The 15,672-nt window shown below is 45.4% G+C and overlaps 1 protein-coding gene across 1 annotated transcript; it reads right to left on the bottom strand.

Annotated features, from left to right (window-relative positions):
* Positions 1-228: 228 nt before the first annotated feature.
* Positions 229-12,403, bottom strand: GPR19 (G protein-coupled receptor 19). The gene is made up of 2 exons (XM_075081976.1): positions 12,167-12,403; positions 229-1,623 (listed from the first exon to the last, which is right to left on the bottom strand). The coding sequence occupies exon 2, from the start codon at positions 1,601-1,603 to the stop codon at positions 359-361; it is 1,245 nt and encodes a 414-aa protein (XP_074938077.1). The 5' UTR covers positions 1,604-1,623; positions 12,167-12,403; the 3' UTR covers positions 229-358.
* Positions 12,404-15,672: the final 3,269 nt, after the last annotated feature.

The raw sequence follows: 15,672 nt of genomic DNA, 5'->3' as shown, positions 1-15,672 counted from the left end.
AAGGAAGTATAGATGTCTTTGCGTGGCTTTGCATTTACACAGGGCAGCCAATGTACAAGGATCAAAAAGAGCAGTGTTTTTCCTTTCCCTTTCTCCCCTACACACAGGGAGCTTGAGAGCTTTTCTGTTCTGTAAAAAAATGATGCTCGTGATTCAGGGAGAGTAGTTCCGAAAACCAGAATGTAACTGAAATGAAATAGACTGGACACATCAAAATCAAGGCATTTAATAAAATAAACCATTTTATTTTCATCCCTAAAAGTTGTGTTAAAAATATGGAACTGTAGATAGGCTCAAAACGGAGAGAAAGCTTCTTGCTCTGGGGGTACGTTGTAATTTTTCAAAGCAATGAAGGCAACTAGACAAAGGTATTTGGGGGATTGGACTGAATAGGCCAGGCAAGCTTTTTTTCCTTGGCTTCTCTGTTAAAAGCATCATAGATAGATTCTTTGGTGACAGTTTTGGCCGGAGCTGGGATTTCTGCGATCCCAACGTGATTTTTTTTGGCTATCCTGGAGCTGGTGGTGATGGTGTATGCATTGCTTCTGTAGCATTTCATGGCAGACATGCAAAAAGTTTCTTGCATGCCCCTTCTGAAGTTGGCATTATACACAGAGTAGAGGGCTGGCTTAGAGGCTGAAGAGCTGAAAGAGATCCAGGTGATGGCCAGGAAAACCAAGGAGCTCTTTCTGTAGTCTGTTTCCTGTGGGTGCCACAGCTGTACCACATAAAAAGGGAGCCAGGACAGGAGGAACACGGTGTTTAACATTAAGAACATCTTGATGGTTTTCACTTTTGTTCTTGGGACAATATTCATTGTCCTCCTGACAGTCATGCCACCGGTGCCTATTCTCCAAATGTACTTGACGACCTTCTGGTAGAAGAAGATAATGAGGATGGATGGGATCAAAAACAGCACCAAGAGGTGGATGATACCATAGATGGCTCCTTCCCAAGAATCGGGGAGAAAAAAGTTGCAGTGGTCATCACTGTTGGAGCCATAGAAGAAGAAAATGGGTGATGCAAAGGCAGCATCAAAAAGCCAAGAGGCCAGAATCATTTTCTTGGCTTTTTCTCTTGACACTTTGAAGCTCAGCGGGTAGACGATAGTGTAGAACCGATCCACACATATGGAGAGGAGCACGTATATCTGGACTCCCGGGGTGAGGTACTGTATGTACCTTATCAGCTTGCACATTACATTCCCCAGCATCCACCTGCCGTAGGTGAATTGGAGCAGCACGAAGGGCACGCTTGCCACACTGAGGAGAAGGTCTGCACAAGCCATGGAAACAACAAAGTAGTTGGTGGTGGACTGTGTCCTCCTGCTCCTGTGGATTACTAAGCAAACAAGGGAGTTTCCAAAGACAGAAACTAGCCACAGCGCTCCCAAAAGCACGCTGGCTGCTGCAATTTCCTCCGGCCTCAGTTCATAGTGCAAGACAGTGTGGTTCCTGCTTGAGCTGGGTCCTGTGGGTGACGCCATCATCTCATAGCCAGAAGTGGGGGTGGAGGTTTCAGGGTAGCTCCTGTTGTGCAGCAGGAGCAGTAAGGTAGGGAGGACAAAAGGACCGCTGCTGTTATCCATGCTGTGGGCAAACATGGCCACGACTTTTCCTCAGGCTGCATAAAGAGAGAAGAGAAAAGGCTCTATTTAACGAGACTGTGTGAAAAACCTACCTTGACCAATGAAAGACAGTACATCTAGGTAGTAGATTACTACTTGAAGTAGTGGATTTCAGAGAAAGGTTCGGAGATATATGGTGAGAGTAGCTGGTGCAGCAGAGGCCATTAAGCTGTTGTGCAGATTTTTATTAACGGCCTGACTCTTTTAGGATAGGCATTTCTGTCCTCTGAAGGATAAATGTCCCTTTCACAGATAGAGGCTGAGGTGCAGGTTCAGCAGTGCTGGTGACCTGCAGAACTGCATGGGCACAGTATAACCCCTTGGTCCCAGAAATGAGCTGCACTTCCCGGTGTCCATGGCAGTTGCAAAAAACTAGACCACCAGTGTCCCTGCTCACTTGACTTGGGATGAATCTGTCAAGTAGATAGACAAAGGAGGTGTTCCTTAGACCGAGAGGTGGAATGGGAAGCAATATCTTCCATGTTGACAGCATCTTTGCTGATAAGGATACTAGCAGCCAAACCCTGCTCCCATCCAATCATTAGCAACGTTGGTGTTAGTATCTCTAGTTTCCCTGAATCTTTTTGTTTCTGGACATAATTTTGGAAGGTAAGCGAGGCCTGGGTTTGAACGCGAAGGCAAGATTTGCCCAGTGGCAGGACTGGCACCAAGCTGGGTGGGCGCTTCTCACCATGAATCCTCCTCAGCCTTTCCAGAATGAGAAAATTTTCACGAGAGCTGGACGTTGTATAACTTAAAGAGTCTCTCCTGAACATCAATGCTGTCCCCTCACGTTACAGGTGCCTCGTTAGTCACCTGCCCCATGAAAGGTAGCATTTCCCTCTGTCACCCTGAGAACAAGGTGGCACAAGACCCTCCCCCCCAGACCTGCAGGACAGTTTTTATCAATGGCTGAGTTCTGATGTAGAAGGAAAACTCTGGGGGAGAAGGAGGGAAATGCCCTCAGGCAGCTGGGAGGTAGGAGGAGCTTTTTGACTTCCAGCAGTTGAGCCTAGTGTGTTGGTTGAACTGTCACTAGACACAACTGCTGTCAGCTGTTGAGGATCTCTATGCTCTGGAGAAAATCCGGGGAGAGGGTCAGTGTCCTTACCTTGGTCAAGGACCTCCCAAGCAGCAAGTCTGACTCTTCAGAGCTCAACCTGTGGAGTGTAGCTTATCCTCCACTGACCTGAGTGCTCTGCAGGTCTGTGGGTGACCCGAGGGGCAGCTGAAGGGTTGCCATGAGCAACTGACAACAACAGAACAGAGTAACAGGCTGCCCAGGGAGCGTGTGGAGTCTCCTTCCCTGGTGACATTCAAAACCCGCCTGGATGCTGTCCTGTGCCCCCTGTTCTAGGTGTCCCCGCTCAAGCAGGGGGGTTAGACAAGATGATCTCCAGAGGTCTCTTCCAACCCCTACCAGTCTGTGACTCTGTAACACACCACATTGAACCTCTGCCCCCAGCTCTGCCACGAGGAGGCCCTTGCTCAGCTCTGGGAAGGGACCAGTCACCTTGCCTTGGCCTTGGGGTGTGTCAAATTTCTGAGCTCAGGAGTTCTCTGTTGGCATGAGCTGTGGGTTTGCAGGGGTGCAGGCGTTGCCAGATGAGGCCAAGCCCTGTTCTTAAATGTGAATGTCTCAGCTCACATTCCCCCACTCGCTCCTTTTTCCATTCAAGTAGGTCCCCTTCTTTGTTTCCCGGAGCCTTGTGGCCCTTCGTCCTTGCCATCACCTGCACAGACATTGCCTTGCCTGGGCATTGATAGCACGGCCTTCCTGGCTCTGAGGCCGGGTAGTGAATGTCACCAAATTGGTGAGGCCGAGGCAAAAAGAAGAGGTTAGGACTGGGTTTAAAGGGGATTATGGCTCTGTTAGCTGCCAAACAGCTCCCCGTTCCAGATGGACAGTAGTTGAACCTGGGAGCTCTCAGTGTTTACCTCTCTAAAGTAGCACAGAGCAGGCATCCATCGTGGACTCCCATTGCTGTCTACACCACCCCTCCTTTAATGCTAACACAGTCTGTAATCTGTCTATGTTTGAGACGGTGTTTTTCACGTGCCTGGATGCTTGAGTGACCTTTGTATTTCTGAGCAAGCACCAAAACAGAGCTTCTGAGATGAAATTGTAGCTGGTCTTTTGTTTTGGGTTTGGTACACAGCTCAGTATGTGATAGCTATGACCTCCTGTTTTAACGAGGAGTGAGACAAGAATGGCTATCTTGCTCAACAGTGCTTGCAGTCTTGGATTTAGCTACATGGTTGGGTTGGTCCTAGGCTATCACCGGGATAAAATGTAAAAATGCTTAATATTAGTGCCTATGTATGTAGAAACACTGTGCAGGGGTCTGATGCTCCGAAAAGTGTCCTGTCAATCATGGTGTTGACATACAAAGCCTCTTACTCATTAGAAATATAAAGTCTGTTTCTGTGGGTATATTTTGTGAATGCTTAACTGCAGAATCTTTATACTGTGCAAGATAAAGCTGGATCTAATTAATGACCAGAAGATCAAAAAGTTCTTCCTAGAAGCCAGATGTATAAGTTCAAAAAGCCACCACCATCCTCCTGCGCTTTCCAAGTGATCCAAATTCCCAGCTTTGCTTTCTGTGTGGGGTTTTTTTTTCAGTGTTTTGCTGATGCATTTTGCTCTGTCTACTCTAACTCTGCATCTATTGCCAATTGCTTTCTCCTTGCTGCCTCCTTGGAGGGGAGCCTGAAAGCGCAAAGCTGCTAGATGAATTTGGGAACTTGCTCCTTGCGCTGTTTTGCATGTCATCTTCTATAATGCAATGCAAAAAAATAGTCAGATGTGGAAGAGGAAAATTGCCTTATGTGGTTAGGGATTTTTTTTTCCTCTCTAGCTTTTTAGACCCTGTACTCATTAGTTGTGCTTAAGATAACATCGCGTGTTTCACATGGACAGGCTTGGTGTAGAGTCAGCTCCACAGCACAGACATAAATTTAGTTTGCTTGAAAGTGCAGTGTGTTTGACCATGTGGCACAGCTGCACGGACACAGCCAGTCTGCGTAGCCACAGCCGGGCTGCCACAGGACCCTGCTGTGCCTCTCCTCCGTGCCTTGCACTGTGCCCAGCCGCGGGCTCTGCATCATTGGAAAGTGGGTCAATGTGTGAATCCCCAATGCTGCTCCCAAAGTAGCTCACCTTATTTAGCAGCCCTTGCATGCAGGTAGTGTCTGGGAGCCGAACACATGGCTCAGGTTAAGTAGGACTCATAGCTGAAGCAGTCTGAGGCTAGTAACAAGTGGGTTTGTTTCAGCGGGGTGTGTTAAGCTAAGAATTTTGCATGGCACCCTCCTGTCAAAGTAACATTCAGAGACATCGGTAGTGAGACCCAGAAGTGGGTGTCATGGTGGTTGAGTTGTCAACTGCCTGCAAGGGGCACCATCTGCCCCTCGTCCTGTCTTCTGCTGGAGGGCTGTGCAGTGCTGCCCAGCCTGGCCTTTGCTGTCCCTTCATCCTTAGCTGCTTTCCCTCAAAATTTTCTTAGTAGTACATGATTCCTGGTGTCTCAGACAAGTCCTGTTTGCCTTTCCCCACCCTCTGTCGGGTAGATCTGCTCCTTTGGAGATACCGTGCCATCATCAGCCGTCTGCAGGGTATTTGGGCTGCTGTCTCCGGCAGAGTGGCAGGATTAATTGACAGTACAACCTGCTAAATTACATGTTAGAATTATCTGTAATAGATTAGTACATGTGGAGCCTATTAACCAGATAGAAAAGAAGATTATGGGCTAATTTTCTTCCTTAACTTCCCTTCTTGCCATGCAGAAGTATGTGCCATTTAAAAACAGCCAACTGCACAAATTAAGCTCAGTAGAAGAATAACCAGATGAAATCCCTTGACTGATATTGAAGAGTAGTGGAAGTCAGGTACAAGAATGAACTGACCTTTAAAGTATTCAGACTTGCTAACACTGTTCTCATGATATTTCTCCTGGTAAGCCAAATCTGCTGTCCATGCCTTTTCAGACCTGAGACATTTAGTTATGCAGGTGAGTAAACCCAAAAATAATTACAGGGTTGTAGCACTCAATTAGTACTTTTTTCTGTTGCATTTTGCCTAGAAGTCAGCCCAACCACTGTTTACCAGAGAACGCAGGTAATCTGCAAACAGAGTCATAGAACCATTTAGGTTGTAAAAGACCCTTAAGATCATCAAGTCCAACACTAAACCATGTCCCTAAGCACCACATCTACACATCTTTTAAATACCTACAGGGATGGTAAAACAAAAGTGGCACCAAACACAGGTGCAAGTAATACTACATTTTGTGATTCTTTCTTCATTAGAAAAATCCAAAGTCCTTCAGCCCACTGCCCACAAGATCCAGGTGAAAATATAAGTGCAATAATAGGGACTTTAACTACCCTGAGCATAGGGTTGCTCTGGTTGAACAGCAATTACTTGTTTTATTTTTTTAAAAAGTAAATGCTTTCTGATTAACCAATGTGCTCTGAGAGTCCGGCATTCCTAGTCATAGAGAATTTTTTAATTTTTCCTTCTAATGGACCAGAAGCTGATCTCTGTTCAACCCTATTTTTCCTAGGTGGCACTGAGATCAGGATTGTGCCTTGATTTAGCACTAAGAACTTCAGTGTCTATGGTCTGGCATATCTTTTTCTTCTGTGAGCAAGTCTGTTTTTTATAGTGGAGACTTAAACCTCTGCATTATGAGTAATGCTCCTAATGGCAACATGAGCGTGAAAAGCTCAGCATACGCACCTCTCTGTATGGGTCTAGGATGAAAATAACTAGAGATTCTGTATCTTGCTACATTATGACTCTCCAGTTCCCATGTCCCTGTTTGCTGCATCATTCACTGAAATATGATTTAAGTGTTAGTGAACTGTTCAATCTGCAAATATCAGATCCATAAGAAAATAGCGATGAGCTCTTTAGTCTCCCTCTGCCTTGCAGGTCAATAAGCAGGTATTAGAAACACAAAAAGTAAAAATTACATACAGCAAATATGTGAGGCCTAATGACATTTTCATTTAACAAAAATGCTTTTGTTGGATTTTCGCTTCAAACCTATACAACACTGAGCTGAGTGAAAGGACACCTCCTAGGAATTGTGAGTATCCATGGATGCAGCAATGCCAAAAATCTCGCTTTTTCTTTTGAACATTTCAGAATCCTTTTAGGACTTTGTATTTAAGTCCTTCAAGGACTTCCTGTATTTCTGTTTAAACCCCTAAATTTTGTGCATTTGCTTGGAAAAAAAAAGGGCATGTGAAATGACTCATAATCATCAAAGAGGGATTTCCTGGTGCCACAGTTCTTATTTTATGGACCTCAATTTGCAGTTTGAAGACCCAAACACTCCATTCTCAGGGACATCTCTTTGGGTTGATAACAAGGGAAACATATTCTTACTAACTCTCCAAAACAGATCTGTTAGAGAAGAAGTACTTGATCCACGAGAACTTCATAAAATCACTGCCATGTTTACTTTGCTGTTGCATAAAGCCCATATGGCATATTTACTATGTGCTTGCATGTTTGTTGTCCTGTCTAGAAATGTAGTGTCCATTGCAATTTGGAAGAGTAAAACCTAATAAGATTCACAAAGGAATGCAATAAATGGCTTTTAAAATGTTTAATCAAAAGAATAATATTTTTCCCAAACAACTGTTTTTAAGGATTTAAAAGCTAGCTAAAGAAACAGGTAATCGTACATTGCTTAACCTAGCACTAGCAGAAGGTCTTTTTTTATTGAACATATTTTACCTCTCTTCATCATAACTGCAAAACAATAGGCAAGCTTTGGCCCAGCAAATTATTTCGAAGACATTAGACTGGTCATTTACTCCATAAGCTTCCCTCTCTGAAGAATATCTCAGGAATAGCTGCCAGACTGGAAGAAGAATGCTTCATCTAACTGAGTTTAATCAACATTAGAAGTGGTGGTAAATTGAACGAGAATAGGAGGGCTTTTGTCAGAGTGTAAGATGCTAGAAGGTGACATTCATCCCTGCTTAAATTCAAATTAACTCCCCTGTGCGTGCATCGTCTCAATTTCGTAATCCTTCTATAGAAGACCACAGAGTCTTTTAACCTCTCTGTGTTTCTTGCTATGCAGAGATGTCTGGGTACATATTGAGGCCATTTAGTACTTCTGCTTCCAGTGGAGGAATGCGGATACACATGCTTTTGTAAGCACACGGATTCCCTGCCAGTTCTTTTCTCTGGTCTAGTGCTCATAAAAATGCTCAGCTATTCTCCCTGTTCCTCTTACGAAGCCTTTCTATTATCTGGGCGGCTCTTCTAAGCAAAGCCTGAAAATCTCTTGGGGTGAAGTGTGTTCTTCCTCGCTCTCTTCATTCCAGTGCATGGGGATAGAAGACATCTGCCACTCTTTAATCAGGAGAATGAAATGCTTTGAATGCAATAAAACTTTTAAGATCCATACCCATATTTCATACATTGCTGCCTGCTCCCTGGCTCTACCCGGCTGGTGGAGATTCCTGTTCTGCAGCATGGGTAGCTAAAGATGACTTGACTAGAAGTGTGGATAGGCTCTTTCATGGATGAAGCTCTCAGTGCCAGTGTGGTCTCAGATCAACTTATCGTAAAAGCTTCTGAATTGGACAGATGATGTAAGTCAATGTACGTTATTGTATCTTGTATCAGCATCTGAGAGCCTAGCCTGTATTGCAGTGTGGGGGCCATGGGAGTAGGAAATATGGAAGGTATCAAATAAAGGAAGGAAATGCTCTTAATTTCCAGACATCTAAAGGATATATGGTACACTCGGCTACTGCATGAGCATGAGTCTAAACAAAATTTTTCTGCTGTATGCTTGAGGAAAGTAAGGGCAGCTATACAGTGTCTTTGTCATCAACCTTTGTTGACTCTTCATGTTCTTTCCTGCTTATTTTAACGAGGTATTAAAGATGAGAACAAGGACATAGTAGTGCAACACTTGCTGAGATTGGGGACAATTTATATTTCTTGTAGTGATTGCTTGAGGAGGAATCCTTTTTCAGCTTTACCCTATTAACTGAGCTTAGTAAGTGGTGAGCCACGCAATAACTAACTAGGCCAAGAACAAGGTCCATCTATTGCTTCTGGGTCTATCAGCTCACATCTGGAGTAACTACCCTGGCTGCAGACCTGTAGCACTGGGTCTGAGGCCTGGCCTAGGGTAAATCCATGGGGCATGATTTTGATGAACATTCAGGGTTCAAAACCACGGGTTCTCTGTTGGCAGTGGGAAGGAGTCCTTACAGTAACCATGGCTTCCACTTGTACCCAACACCATGCTCTGGTTCAGGGACAGATAGTGATAAAATATGAGCTAGATTTGTGCTCACCACTACCCAGTTAGACACCCTCACCTCATCAGCATCTGCAGAGTGAGGGACCAGCTGTAACTCTCTTCAACTACAGCTTATGCTGAAGCACGCATGCGGTTTGCAACCCTCAGATCTGTAGAGAGGATGACCTTTCTGAAGAGATAGGCAGGGTCACCTACAGTGCGAAATCAATCTTCCAGTGGCTGTTGGGTAGGGTCATCCGTAAGGCCCAGGGAGGACACAGCCTTCCTTCCACAGACCTGGGCTGTGCTGAATGAATTGCTGGGTTTGCCATGATCTTTGGACAGCCTGATTCTCCCATCTGTCTCCTCTGCTCTTGCCCATGGCCTAGTCTGGCTAATCATAGGAGACACATAGATCATGGTGCTCTGGCTACTACCTCGTGAGCATAATTAGCACAACACACTCTTCACAAAGGTACACAGTGGTTATGAGTCTCCTGTTACAGATGTAACTCTTCTCTGCCAAAGGAAAGACCCACAGAGTTTTAAGTGTCTCAGAGCTTTATTCTATCCTCCTGCTGCTGTGACTAGTAGGCAAAACTCTAGATTAGCACTGATCTAAAAATGATGGCAGAACTCAGATCTATGCCCAGTGTGACTGTGGGGGCATGAAAAAGTGGGAGCAAGGAGGAGAGGGACTGACCTAATTTCCAACTCTGCTGTCAAAATAGGTTCCACCTACTGGAGTTGTTCAAGAGCGTGGAGAAGCTTGAAATATACCTTTGCAGGCTGCCTACCTTCGTTAATGGGGACTGAGACTGTCCTTAAATATGGCTAGGCTGGACCCTTCCCTGATTCAGAGGTAAAAATAGATGATCTCTCCCACACACTTACATTAATTTTTGGCAACACCAGACCCTGCCCACAACACAGCACGCTCTTCTGCTTGACGTGAGGAACACAGACCTTACCAGGGCTGGTTTGCCATGGTGGGTGTTGACAGATAAGCTGTGGTGAATCTCTTGCTTGGCTGATTTCTCTGCCCATCTCTTGGAAATTCTCACCCTCTCCCTGCCGAGTATCCTCTCCCCCGCAAGGAAAACATGCCAGCAGCTTCAGTGAGAACTCCAGCAGCTTAGCTCACCCTCTCACTAGCAGTGAGCAAAGGTTCTCCTCCTAGGAGAACCTTAGGGTTGGTTTTTTGTTTGTTGCCACTATATGAAAACGTCATACAGAAATGAATTTTTGATATTAAATCTTGTAAGAGCTGCTTTCTCAGCACACAAGAAGTTAATATGGTAACAGGATCTTTGCACTGGGATGTGAGAATGCCTGTCAGATGGCTCTTGATGCTTTTCAGTAACACAGATCTAGTGCTCACATGACACGGGTCACCTGTGCCAGGCATAGTGACAGCGAGTGGGGTGGCACTGGTGGCTAATAATCACACCAGGGATATTGTTGCTAGAGATTGGAAGATGCTTCCAGGATGACTTGTTAGATAGGGATAAGAGGAGGAGACCTGAATGAGCAGTAGGAGAACATTCCCATGAGCCTCCATCAGAGGTTGTGGCCATTAGTGAAAGCATTTCGTAGTCTTCCTATAGTAACTTTCTTGGAGAAGCTGGGAGGGCTGAAGGCCATTCAAAGCCCATAGTCAGGCTGGAAATGCCTGACACAGAGATAATTACTGGAAGGGATCTCCCAGCTGAGCTAGGCTCAGGGAGGACAAAAGCAAGCTAGACAAAGCCACTGAGACAAGATGCTGGCCTGCTGATAACTCCACAATTGGAGATGTCTTCTTGGGCAAGGTGCCAGTTACAAGAACTGTGTTGGCTGCCTGTTCAGAGGGAGAGCCTAGGGAATAATGGGAGCTGCTGGAATGGAGACGTCCCAAACACATAAGCACTGTGTCATGTTTTGGTGCTGGGACAACTGTGTTTGTGGTGGGGAGTGGGGGAGCAGACTCTACTTGAGGGTATTGGGGGTTATTCTGCATTGTCTAGTTGAAATTGCTCTCTAAATTGTTAAATACCTGAGGGAGGATGCCTTGTGGGGCTGAAAAGGAAAATGCAGAGGGAGATTATATGGTGTGACCCAGATGGGAAAACTGGACTGCACAGCTCTTGCAAACAGAGACTTCACAGGAGAACTGCGGCGGAGTAAGACTCTGCAAGCTCTTACTTTAAGCTAAGGAGCAGAGCTCCCCAAACGTGTCTAAGGTATAGAAATTCCTCCCCTACTGACTCATCTGAGACCAGGATGTTTAAAATAAACTCATAAATCAAGCTTCCAAAAATCCGTATTTAGACACCCAAATAAAGATTAGCTTTTAAAGATGCCTATGGGTTGGCATCCAATTTTTCTGCAAACCAAGCCACTTGTTTAAGTGATTAACAGTGGCTTTGACAACAAATCTTCAAGAACCACATTTGAAAACCTTTGCCAGAAGGAATTGGCTATGAATCCTGCCTCATACACACAAATGGTCTTTTGAAAGCAGAAGGCAGTTTAACTTCTCCACTACTCTATGGAGCCAACATACTGTTTGACATGCTGGAAGCCAGCTTGATAAATGAAAAATATTGCTATGCATTCTTAGAGAGTATGTGCCTGAATTAGCAAAAACAGAATAGCCTTCTTGCCTCTGCCGGCTACAGATAAGCAAAGATTACTACACCTGTGGTGTTTCCCTAAGTAGCTGCATCCAGGCACCCACACAGAAAAAGGGAGACAATGCTTTCAGGAAGGATGATTTCAAATTAATGACTGAAAAATATAAAAGCAGCTGTTTTAGTGCAATTGCACAAGGAAGGAAGAAGCTGTTTGAATGTATCCAGAGAGAAAAAAACCCCGATGGGTAGATTGGTCTGCTCCATCTCAGTAAAAGTAATTTTCTGCTTCCATTGAACTGATGATACTGGGGGGATTGTTTTAAGACAAATAAGTGGCATAATTTAAAAACAATGAATATAGATAGACAGAATGTATATTTGTGCAGAAAATACAGATAGTTATTCTGCCGTAGTTCTACACACCTCTCTGCTTTCAGCAGAATCAGCTTAAAATTCAAGCCCCGCAGAGCATTGGTTTCTGAGGAATGAGTCCTCCTTGCTAAAACCCAAGGATTTTAAATGCACGTAAGTAAACACACAGGAGATAATTTATTGGAAAAGATCACGTCGCTTGTCTCTGCAAAGAGAACTATCCCTTTAGCCACAGCACTGTTCCGCACGGCAACTATCCATCCACATACCTGCTCCAAAGCATAATCCCAGAGGCGCCGGTCTCGTCCTTTCTCTGTTTGTAATCCCAAGTGAAGGCATCCCTGGGAAGGCGCCAACCACGCTGGAAACCACGCCGTATATTCACATCTGTAGCCGCCTCTGCCCGGATATTTGTCAATCTGGCTGAGGGGGAGGGATGGGGTATTCTACCCCTCTTCTTTGACGGAGGAAAAAATGACGTTTCGCAGCGTTGGCTGCTGCCACCAGTTTCTTTCTGTGTCATGTGGGATGCGGATCATGTGGCTGTCCCTCTCCAGGACCCAGCCGCCCCGGGTCCTCCCCTCCCCTCCTCCCCGCGCCCCGCGGGATGCCCGTCCCACGCCCCGCCGGGGACCGGCAGCACCACGGACAGCGGCGCCGCGCCCGCCCGCCCCCCGCAGCCCCGACGGGGCGGGCACCGGCTGCACCCCCCAAAACCCCGCCGGCGGCGGGGCCGCCCTCGCCCCCGGCCCGCTGCAGGGCCCCGGGGGTAGGAGCCCCGGGGGCAGGGGGGGCGGCCCGGGGGGCTGGGGAGGGGAGGCCCGGGGGCGGCCCCGGGGATAGTGGAGGGAGGCCCCGGGGGGCAGGGCCGCCCCTCGGCCTGCTGCGGGGTTCGGCTGCCGGCGCTGACGTCCTGGTTGCTATGGCGAGGTGCGGCTGCTACAGAGGATGCTTTTCTTCCAGGATGGTCGCCATGGGACCCTGCCAATTGAAAGAAACGGAGCGAATGAATAAGGGGAAGGAGGTGGAGAGAATATTTAATTAGCTTCCTCTGGGAATGTGTGGGGTTTTTTTTAGTTTTTTTATTTTTTTTTTCAAATTCCCATGTAGATACTGAAGCTCGTTAAGAAAAAAAGATAAATCAGACTGCCTGGTCCCCCGATTTAGCATTGGGCACTTTTTCCTGTTTGTTTGTTTTATGGGGAATGGCACTGACACTATTTCCTTATGTTCTCCGCCACATACACTTTATTAAGCATGGCAGAGTAAAAACAGCACTCCCCAAATCTCAGTGAGCAGTCTCTCACAAACATTGGTCCCACAGAAGTATAATGGCTCCATAAATTATATTACACTGTGAGTTTAAGGAAGGAATGTATCATTTTACTCCTGACAAACTTTCTGCCTGTGAGCTAACCAAGAAAATTGTTTGGCACATGGATTTCTGCTATATCAGGATTTCTCATTAGGTGCATGGGTAAACTGAACCAACAAAGGGGGATGCAAAGGCTGGGTATTATCCTTTAATTTCCCCTCATTTTTCAGTGGAGAACCCCAAGTATATTTTTATAATGTTTTCCTAGATGTCTTTAGAGCAGTAGAGGAAAAGTACAGTTACTTACTGAAAGCTACTTTCGAGGAAGACCATGGAAATAAACAATATTATTTTTTCAAGTAATTACTGCAGTGTAGTTTCATTTCTTATAGTTTATATTTTTAAGCTACGTTACATGCAGTGGAGCAGGTATCCTGGGAATCAAGTCAGAAATATGGAATAGCTTCTCTAATAAAGAATGGCTTGAATAGACTAGGACTGTTTTGCCTGGTTAGAAATGGGTAAGGCGTGAGCAGATTTGATGGAGTGAATGACATGGAGAGTGTGAATAGACTGTCCATCTTCTGACAGAACTTGGAAGAGGGCATCAGATGAAGGAACCTGGTTCAGAACATGCAGAAGTGGGGGTTTCATCGAAGTGTGGGTGTAGCTCTATGGGGCTCCTTGCCAATAGATGTTGTGGGTGGAGAATTTCATGTCAGTTTGAACAAATGCTTGGAAAAGTGCTAAATAGATCTAAACTATCCTAAATCAACAAGCCGCATCACTTTCAGAAAATCATCTGAGCTCAGAACTGTTGGAGGTTGGGAGAACTCTTGGAGAAAGTATTGTGCTGAGGTTCAGTGAAACTTATCTTTATAACCAAGACAATAACTTCATAAACTTCGGGGTGGGAGTAGGATTTTCCAACTACCTCTGCAATATATCCTTGCCGAGGTAGAGGATGGCTATGGTAATGGCAACTTGACCGTACACCAGCTTCATTTCCAGGTATCTCACACTGTGTATTTCAAACTTTGCTGATTTTTCCCAGCACGTTTCCTTTTTTTCCTCTTTTTCTCCCTGTGATTATCCATGTCAGAGAAAGATAATCTTACTTTTTGTCTTCTTTCAAACTTGGTTTCACTGACACTGAAGGAGTGTGAAGGAAGGTCACCTAACACCTGTGTTGATGAAGTGTTGAACAGGGACATGGAAACTGCTGGACTGACTTGCACAATTGTTCCTCTAGTTTAGGGATGCAGCCTTTGGCAGTGGTAAATGCACAATGTTTTGGAAAAAGGCATGAAAACCTGACAGTTGTTTTAGGAGTTCACTCTCTCTTTCTTGCCACATAGACATAAGGATCAGGGCTTGAAATATGTAGTGACATTAGTTTCTCATGAGCTTAGCTCGCATTATCTACTCTAGTGGCTGCTGAATTAATCAAGCCTTTATAAAATCCAGGTACATCAGGGATGAGGATGTACACCTCATTCAGCATTTCCAGGCAGTTGTTGTTCTTATTTGTAGCCTTGTTTCTCTGGTAAGATCTAAGTGTTTCTCAAGTTTGTCCTAAGTGACCCAGGTTATCCCAAATTTGATGTCAATGGTTGCCGGAGCCACAGCTGCTGTTGATCATTTAGAAGTGCTTTTGCAGGGCAAAGAAATTTTTGCTCAATGTCAATCTGTTTTGAATTGTGCATTTGTTTGACCAAAGCTAGAAGTAAATCTCAGATCCGTTTTTTGACACCTGTTGTGTTCCTGGTATTAAAGAATCTTTTATTCCTGTTGATGAATCCAGCAACAAACCTGGACAGACGCGGGTTCCCCAACTGACACCTTACTGGGGGTAAAAAGGGACTCTGTGCACTCAGTGCTAGAAAGTTTGCTTTAGTGAGTGCGGGGAGGCAGGAAAATAAACCATACAAAGAGATATGAGGTAATAGGTGTAAATCAAAATACATGGCATATTGTGCCTTCTGTGTATAGGGACCATTATGCCTGAGGTACACCACGTGGTGCATATGGAGTGTGTTTGTAGGATCAGGCAGTGGGAAAGCAGTTGTGATTTACACATGGGGCCAAACTCTGATCCATCATGAGACTTTCCATTTCATTTAGCAGGACCAGGCTCTGGAGCTCAGTAGACAAAGGTCACTAGCCCTGGGGGGCTGAAGGCAGCTGAAGTTGCACAAAAAAAAGTCAGTCTGAAATTCCTGCCTTGGTTGATGTCTCAGACAGGCAGTCTGGGATACATCATTTAACCTCTCTGGGCCAATTCTGCTCAGGAGCACTGCAGTAGCTTCAGGGTGACTCCACTGAAGCCACGTGGCAAAGCCCAACCTATTACCAGTTAAACGTATCTCCACTGGCTGCCCTAGAGCTGAACCTGGCTCAGGGATGTGAGACCTCAGTCCAGTACATGAATGACTCCACGTTCTCTAATGATGCTGCATT

This window comes from Phalacrocorax aristotelis, chromosome 1 (genome assembly GCF_949628215.1).
Source record: "Phalacrocorax aristotelis chromosome 1, bGulAri2.1, whole genome shotgun sequence".
Lineage (NCBI taxonomy): Eukaryota > Metazoa > Chordata > Aves > Suliformes > Phalacrocoracidae > Phalacrocorax > Phalacrocorax aristotelis.
This window is presented reverse-complemented; position numbering and strand designations above follow the sequence as displayed.

Coding starts and splice junctions, on each gene's coding strand:
- GPR19 (XM_075081976.1), bottom strand. CDS start 1,603: ATGTTTGCCCACAGCATGGATAACAGCAGCGGTCCTTTTGTCCTCCCT.